Below are 8947 nucleotides of genomic sequence, written 5' to 3'. Positions count from 1 at the left end.
GAGATAGAACCACAACCCCATGTAGTTCTTTCCTTTTTCAAATTAATTTCAAATAGCTGCCATGGTTCAAAAATCTAGATAATGTTTTGTTTTCAAGAAATAATAAAAAATACAAATTGGGCTGTGCATTCAAAACGTCTTTAATGCAGGTTAGATAAAAAAAAACAAACAGCAGTTTAGCATAGCTACTCAGTTCAGCTTCCAGAAAAAAAAAAATCATCTGGATCTTAAGAGCTATCCCTTTACTTCAAGTAGTTTCTCCCAAGACATGGGAATCATGGGATATGGCAAAGATACCTGCTCATGTGTGCAAGTGTGTCCACAGTCTGGTCCTTCATTTTGAGGAAGCAACTGTCCCACTGCCATTTCTGTAAAATGAAACCCATGCTTAAAAAAAAAAAAAAAGTCCTTCAAGATGAAATGGAAACCCATATGCATATCCATTACATACTAAACAATATATTTTGTAATAGGGGACTTTTTTGTCTCTTTTATATGTATGCTGTGCTGTCTTACATCTTTTAGAAGGAGCAAGTGTCCCTGGTTGCCAGTTCTTCTTTGTCCTCCTCAGAAAGGACTGGTTGGTGGCTGATTGGTGGTGTGGGTTGTGAAACTTCAGCTTCAGTAGGAAACAAAACCAAAGTAACAGCAATCCTAAAAGCTAAAACATCCCCTGTCAGATTTTAACTTCTTCACTCCTCAAACCCAGTTTAAGTGTTTGCCATATGAGGGAAGAGAGGAAAAAACCCTGCCAACCTATAGAATGTGCTATACACATCTGCACAAGAGTTGTGCTGACTTTCAGGAGAAGGCAGCTTTCCTCAGAAGATGTCCATTCTGCAGCTTCTGTTATTAGTATGCTAACATATTATCAAACAACTTTTATCATCTTCTTCCACTCATCCTGTGTGGCATGAGTCCTTGCAGCTATAGTGTGATCAGGCTTTTTTTCAAAAGTCTGTTCAACTGTGATTAGGCAAGTTCATGGGCTGGCTAAATTTGAATTTTTACATAAGTGACGGGTAGAAAAAACCCCAAAGCATTAAGCAATGGACCTGTTTTCAAGGAAGAGAATGATAGAATGATTGCTTCAGTTACTGAAAGTCATTTTAAGTGTCTCTTAACTCACAGTGCTCTTAAAAACAGTTTTAAAAGGTATCAGGGTGTTTTTTGACAAATTCTCTTTTTTTTTCCTGCAGCAACAGCCCTAAGTCAGGAGAGAAGGTCTACAATTCTCTTTTCTTTTGGCTCTCTTTCCCTGTGCCTCAAATCAATATAAAGATTTGAATACTAGTTTTGTGTTACCTGCTAGTGAAATCATCAAGGTCTCTCAGAAGAGCCAGAATAAATTTGATTTTTTTTTTAACTAGAAAGTCATCTTAGAATGCATGAAACTAATTTTTCTTGGGATTTTTATGGAAAAAAGAATAGTAAGTCTATCTCAACATGCAACACATTTCATTTACCATGGCAACAAATATTGGGATGCCTTTTCTTTCTAGGCCTTGTTTAATCTCCTTTTACCAATTCATAATTTAGTCCAGCAACTTTTAAACTAAACTTTGACAACACAAAAAAATATTCAGAGCTGCAGATTCAATGTACGACACTCTGCACTTCCAGTTTTTCTTATTAAATCTTTTATTCCATTTGTAGATGCAAAAAAAAAAAAAGTACATATTTTTTATCAAAAACATTGGCAAGTGCTAGGAATAGGCATGTGAAAGGAAATACAGTATTTCATTCTTCATGATTTATCCCCACATGCTGACTCTCAGAGGAATGCACAGTTCCACTGCCTCAGTGGCAGTACCTACAGAGTAAACAACTTTGTCTTCTTGAGTAGCACCAAAGCCACTGGCTGTGGTCCCAGCTCATCACCCTCCTTTCTCGCCCTTCAAGTTTGAACACCTCACTGGAGACATCCTCAGACAAGCACAATACTGATAGCACCAGTACACCAATGAATATCAAAATCTCTTATAGTTCAGGAGATCGGTGTTTCTCACTCTTCCATGTTATCAGAGACAGGTGCTACAGCAAAAGGGACAATCGCTTTCTGTGAAAAGCTGTCCCTTTAGTTTCTATTTGTATAAAAAAGTCTGTCTGGCTAAAATTGTTTCCAAGTAAGATATGAAAGCTTGGAAGTGGATTTATTTTGCTGTTTTGTTATATTAATACAAATAGTAAGAAATGTTTGGGGTTTCTCTTCACAGAAAAAATCAGGGTGCAAAAGGTAAGAAGGGAGAAGTTTCACTGCAACTAGTGCAGGAAGGTGTACATTTATGCACATCTGAGGAAAACTCCCAAATACAAAATATTTGAAATGTTGAAATATATTTATTAAAATTGGTACAAATAGGACCATTAGTTTAAAAAAATTCTGAAAAAATGTCCTGCATTATTTCAAAGGATATCAATAGATCACAGTGTATCAGGAAGCCACCTAGAAATATAGTTGGAAAACCTCCAGAAGCAGGAGCTGTGATCAATCACCAGACCTTGTGAATATGTTCCACTGACAATGCTCAGTGCTTACCAAGACTGAACATTTTTTATTTCCTTGCAATATTCCAAACCTACTGGTTTGCCCTTGTGTAAGGGCAGACTCCCACAAAAGAAGAGTTTCCTTTTAAGCTTGAAAAGAACACTGAAATGGCATGAAACTGTTTTCTTTTTTCCTCAGGTGTACTGAAGAAATAGTTCTGTTTGCTTTCCCAGGTGGAGATTTCCCAACAATTGGTGAAGAGTCAAAATCTTTGTACACAAGTAAAATTGCATATTAAAAAAAGTTTAATCCTTCATCTTATTTAAAATAGATATTAAAAAATCCATATTTGGTCAATGCTTATAAAAAAATAAAAGTGTACTGACAGGCTGTCCTGGCTTGTAAAATAAGCATGTATTCTATTTTTGCCATCTGTTGGGGGTTAGGCAGTTTTTCTTATCTCTTTCAAGAACAATGACACTGCCAGGAAGATAATCTCCTGCTAATGGGCTATTGAATTACTCACTGTGGCTGGTAAGATTAGTTACATCATCCCATTGGGAGATGCTCCGCCCAGAGGGAGAAGCCAAGCATCCCTGCCACCATAAAACAAGCATTTCTGAGACCACAGATAGCCTTCTTCGCTGGATTTCCCAGAGGAATCAGGAACCAAGGCCCAGCTGCTCCTTCGCCGCATTTTCAGAAAGGATCTACACCCTTCTGCAGATCGCCGCTCCAGGAGGAGCAGCCACCATCTGGCTGGACTACTATCAACACCCTGACTTCTCAGGGTGTCAGGTTTTTCTCACTCTGCCAGTGGTTTTTTGCTTGTGCTAAATTACATTGTTATTTAGTTTTTTTCTTCCTAGTAAAAAACTGTTTTTCCCATTCTCATATCTTTGCCTGAGAGCCCTTTTAATTCTGAAATTGTGATAATTCGGAAGGAGGGGGTTTACCTTTTCCATTTCACAGGAGGCTTTTGCCTTCCTTCACAGACTCCTGTCTTTTCAAACCAAGACACAGGCCAGTCATTCCACTAAAACTGCTTCTATGTATGTGCCAGTACAGGAGATCCTAAAAAGCTTTCTCAATGCCACAGCTGTTGTCTTCTTATACGTGTTTCTGCAGAAGGCTACTCCATGTTTCGCCTCTGGCTGAAGTGTTAATTGGCAGAAAAATGCATCAGAACATGAAAGCATGGCAGAGTCGAGAGTGGCTCAAGTTAAAAGTGAATGAGACGCCTCAGTGTTGCAGTGCTTTTAGCCACCTTGAGAGAGCTGGGTACTCAAAATGGAAAAAAGCAGTCACTTGCACACAAATAGAGCAAAATCTGAATATTATCATTTAAGGTGCAGCCACTTCTGTTAAGACAGCTGAAAATCAAGTTGAAAGAGAAACTAGTTCTGTGTCCTGCTCTTGCTCCAGGCACAGTATTTTGCCAAATTTGTATCAAACAGGCTCCAAACTAGTTAAAACTGAAACTTTCTGATTCTGTGTACTGTGTTGCCCCAGGCAATATGACTTCATCACCTGCAGCCTCACTTCAACAAATAAGAATAAAGTTTCTTCTTAAAAGTATTCGTCCTTCCTAGGATAAGTTATTAATTCTTCTTTCTTGCCTATATGAAGCAAGTATCACTGTAGAGATATTGCACCTCTAGTTACAGTAACAGGACCTTTCAATAAAAATTATATTAAAAATAATTGTATCAACATTTCTAGGAGTTTATAAATACAAACAGCCTTCAGCACATTTAGTAAACAGGCAATGAACAAAACCAACCGCAAAATATAAAATACCCCCTCTTTTTCTAGGGTTTGTCATTACAAAAAAGTCTCTGGAAAGAACAGCTGATTTTGAAGACATTGAAGTCAGTCTGTGATAGCTCCAGTGGGACTATCACCTTCTGCAACATGATATGCAACAGCAGAGGATTGTTCTGAGGGGATGTTTTCTCCTGTATTCCAAAGCTTTTTTCACTTGGTCTTTAGCATCTCCTACATAATCCTCAACATTTTGCATATTTATCTCAATAACATCAAAGGTGTCTGCCTGTTCCTCCACCAGCAGGGCCACCTGCAGAAAGAGCTCGTGAACTTCCTTAATGCGGCCTTCTAGCTTCACCAGCTCCTTGTGCCGCGTCTCTATCTCATTCAAGGCTGCGCGAGCTCCCTTAACATCCGACAAGAGATTCTCTGAGAAGACATCCCATTTGCCTTGCTCAATCATCTCCTCAATCTGATGGCCAGAAACGTCTTTGCCCATGATCTCCAGCTGCCGCTGAATTCGAATCTTGCAGTTCTCTCGCTGGTTCATCTCTGTTGCATTGTAATCAAACATAGCGTCCTGAAATGTGTGCATGAGGTCAACGTAGTGGTTCTTCGCCACCCTGGCAATGACAGACATAGCTCCGTATTTTGTTACTGCATCTTCACAGAAATCTCTCATTACCTGCAGTTTCCTGTGGATGCTTTCTCCACGGCTCTTAATGTCTCTGGCAATACAATTAGTATCTCGTTTGATGCTACTAAGACGGCGCATGGAAGTAAGGAAGCGGCTGTTTTGCTTTCTGAGACGGTTAACATCCGCTTTCAGGTGGTCATTTTCTGTCCGGATGCTCTGTATGTCCTTATGAAGGATTTCCAAGGCATAGTCTGTCTCATAAAGGAGAATGTCCTGGGGTGAATTTTCATCATCATCACTATCAGAAAACTGTTGGTTGTGTAACCTGGCAAATTCACGCAGCTCACTTAAACGGTCTTTCATCCTGCCTGTAAAACAGGAACAGGAGGAATGAGTTTGAAGTCACTAAAATATTGGTTAAAAGAGTTGAAAATTTGTAACTAATAGCTACATCATGGTGATAACTAAATCACTGATAACAAACGTAACTCATCAAAGACAACCCAAAATACTAGATTTTAAATTTGTTCACAGTATTTTATACAGTGATGGATATCACATCCAAAACTCTGCTAGAACACTGTTCTAGAAGGTACAAGTTTATAAACAAAACTGCAGGAAAGAAGACAACAAATCCTGAAGGAAAATGAAAAAGAATAGTAGGACAGTCCCAAACTCCCTACAAAATGCCAGTCTTTTGCTTGGAGAGGAAAACCAGACTCCTGATAGTAAGCTTTCAGCTATAAGCGTCTGTAGATATGGTAATAACTGAACACCTTCCACTACTGCTCACTAGAGAAATCTCCTCTAGCTCCTGATCCCTCATTACATCAACTGCCCAAAATGTCACAGGGCTTCCCTCATTCCAACTTTGCTTTTCCTGGGAGAATACAAAGACACCACTCAGAAACAGAAATGGCATTTACCAATAGAGTTGGGAAAGAAAAGTTTCAAAAAATGGTGTAGAAAGTATCAAGATATGGAAAAGAAAAAACAAAAAATAAATTAAAAAAAAAGGAAAAAGGAAAAAAATTGAAAAAAAAAGAAAAAAGAAAGAAAAAATATTAAAAAAGCAACTTTAGTGTGTCCAGATGCTATCACTGATAATAGAGACATCAACCCACTTAACACATTCCTGTGTCACCTGATTCACATGATCCTGTCTTGGTTAGATTTGGACTAAATGATCTCAAAGGTCCCTTCCAACCCTAATAATTTTGTGATTCTGTGAACTTTGTGCTTACCATTCCTTAAACTTAATAAAAATTAAATATCATCAGCCTTCTACAGAAAGCATAGTAACAACTGGCTCAGCAATAATTTCACTTTCTGTTTGTGTTTTCTTTGTTAAGCAAACACTGAGTAAAGCTCCTGTGTAATAAACTTGTAATTTTTTAAGAGGAGGTCTACCTTTCCTTCCTCAGGAAGAAATGGAGAAGCAAATACATAGTAATTCAAAAAATGAAAATGCTGTAGTATATTCATGTGTATATTAATTCTGCAGCATCTCTAAAAATATTGCTTTTTTCTTTCTTTTAATACAACAGGAAAGGTTAAAAACTCAAACATTAAAAGAAGAGTAGGGAGCTGTCAAATGTTGCCTTGGATTGTACCACAATGTTGCCTGGACACAGGAAGATCATGCAATTAAACACTGGCCTGTGCACTATCACTTCCACCAAGTCTCTGCCTACAGTCTGTATGTGCTGAATAAAAGTTGTACGACATATAATTTAATATTAATCGTTCAGTTCATGCTATCTCATTGACTATATTGTTACTGTTCATTTCCTTGGGGATTTCCCCTGCAAAATCTTTGGAAAGTTCCATAAACTCCCACCATTTGTTTGGGGAAAGGCAGATCTAACAGCCCCACAGCCGGGTTTCAGGCCAGAGTCCTTAAGGACAATAGTAATAGACTCTTGATAATTTACAATGCCCACTTGAGACACTTCAAGCACAATTCTTTGTACCTGGAATCTTCAGAAGTCAGCCCCTTCTGACTTCAGTCACTGCTGCAAGCCTTGAGCACTTTGCTGAGTAGGATCGCGAAGGAACAAGCTGGACATCAGTGAATGAGCACATGGAGCAAGGCCACTTGTGAAGAGCTCCTCTCCAGTGACATGGACAGCATCACACACAATCTCCGTGATCCAGCAGATCCACTAGAGTCTAGTTGTAAGTGGAACAGAGGGATCAAGTTGGAGTTACACTTAGAGTCTTCACCCTGGGTTTTCCCAGCTCCCCAGTACTTAGTTCTAAAAGCCTACATTATTTGTATCTATGTACCAAAACTTACATTTAAGGTGATCAGCATTAGTATCTTTTAACTCTTAACTGAGGACCTGTACCTGTCTGAGATATGTCTCCACAGCTAAAGTGTTCACACTTATGTCCTAACAAATGGATGCCATCTATTTAAGCCTGACTTCAGAGTCCTGCAAAACCAGGGACTTTTTGGCACTTTCTTTCATTCTCCCCACGTCCTGTCTTTTACACTTCATCTTCACATTTTCAAGATGCTCTTCCTTATCTACACACCACACCTGGACAGGATGGAAGAATGGGAAGTGAGTAACTTTATGCCTGTATTTCAGTGTCACATTAGGCCACAAACACCACAAATTACAGAGGACATTTGTTCAGCTTTATGCTGAACATGGTCAAGTACTCCATAGGGGTCAGCATTTGCAATATTTGGTCAAATAGGTTCGTGAGGTTCAAGAAAATGTTTAGATTTCAGCTTTCTTGAGCACCTTTTGCTCAAGGAACACAGTAAATTTATTTTGGAAACTGAGTTGAGAAACTCTCAATTTGGCAGAATTTCAGGACTTTTTACATTAAGAAAAACAGTAGGCTGGAATGTAACATCACCACAGAGGTCTTTTCCTATTGCCAATTCTCATTTCAAAGAAAGGGGAAACAGATCTTCCCAACAGAGGACAATAACTTCCAAGCTTTCCTTGGATGGTGTTAGGGACAGAATTGATTAAAGAGCTGAAATAAACAAGGAGGGAGAGCAAGGGGGAATGGCAACTTGAAACATTTCAACGTAACAAATCACGGTTTACAAAAGTTGGCCTCCTTTGTCAGATGCTGCTGTTACTCAGCAGTTTGCATCTATGTATATGTTGATTGTATTGCTTGTAATTTGAACAGCAATATATTAATATATGGTACATCTGGTTATTAGGGATAGCCTGAGACCTCAGTCTGTAAAGTGAGTGTCAGTCTCTCCCTTTATGCAGCAGGAGAAGTTGTTCTCTGGTGGGAAAGCAGCTCTGCAGGACCTCAGTGTGCTGGTAGCATGAAGGGGAACATGAGCCATGCATCCTGGCTGGAGCAGCAAAAGTGAGGAAAGGGACCCCTCCTGTCTGACACTTGAGAGACCACATCTGGAGTGTTACACAGACACACTGGAAGGAGACCAGGGGAGGAGAGAGGTGGTCAGAGGTGCTGGAGCACCTGACATATGAAGAGAGACTGAGAGAGTTGGGAATGCTCAGCCTGAGAAAGAGGAAGCTCAAGGAAGATCTTGTTGCCATCACTAACTGCTTAAAACAAGGCATTTTCCCTTCATGGAAATGTACAGCAATAGTACAAGATGCAACAGACCTATGTGGAAACAAGAGAAGAGCCAGCCAGGTATGAGATGGGGGTAAGTAAAAAAATAAGAAAACCCCAAACATTTAGAAGTCGTGGAAAAGGTGCCCAGAAAAGTTTTGGAATCAGCATCCTTGAAGATATTTAAAACTCTACTTGACATGGCCCTCAGCAACCTAAATTGCCTGTGTGTGTTCTGAGCAGGCCTGGATTAGACAATGTTCAAAGGTCCCGTCTAAACTGTTCTGGTAATCAGCCTTAGATAAAAAGTTTGACCATGAACATTAAATATATTCAACTACTTGCACGAGTCTATATAAAGAGACATCTAACACATTAGAATATCAAGACAGTGACTGCTCTGGAGTAGCAACTGCAAGTGTATAACTGCTTTAATTCTAAGAGTGTGAGGTTTAACAGATTAGCTGTCAGCTTTATTTTATTTTAAAATG

At 39.2% G+C, this 8947-nt stretch overlaps 1 protein-coding gene across 1 annotated transcript; it reads right to left on the bottom strand.

The window, feature by feature from the left end:
* Positions 1-1666: 1666 nt before the first annotated feature.
* Positions 1667-7168, bottom strand: STX11 (syntaxin 11). Its single transcript, XM_064413615.1, has 2 exons — positions 6866-7168; positions 1667-5260 (listed from the first exon to the last, which is right to left on the bottom strand). The coding sequence occupies exon 2, from the start codon at positions 5253-5255 to the stop codon at positions 4389-4391; it is 867 nt and encodes a 288-aa protein (XP_064269685.1). The 5' UTR covers positions 5256-5260; positions 6866-7168; the 3' UTR covers positions 1667-4388.
* Between the last annotated feature and the right edge of the window lie 1779 nt (positions 7169-8947).

The sequence above is a fragment of the Passer domesticus genome, chromosome 3 (assembly GCF_036417665.1).
Source record: "Passer domesticus isolate bPasDom1 chromosome 3, bPasDom1.hap1, whole genome shotgun sequence".
Taxonomy (NCBI): Eukaryota; Metazoa; Chordata; class Aves; order Passeriformes; family Passeridae; genus Passer; species Passer domesticus.
Note: the sequence above shows the minus strand (reverse complement) of the source record. Positions and strands in the feature narration are given on the sequence as shown.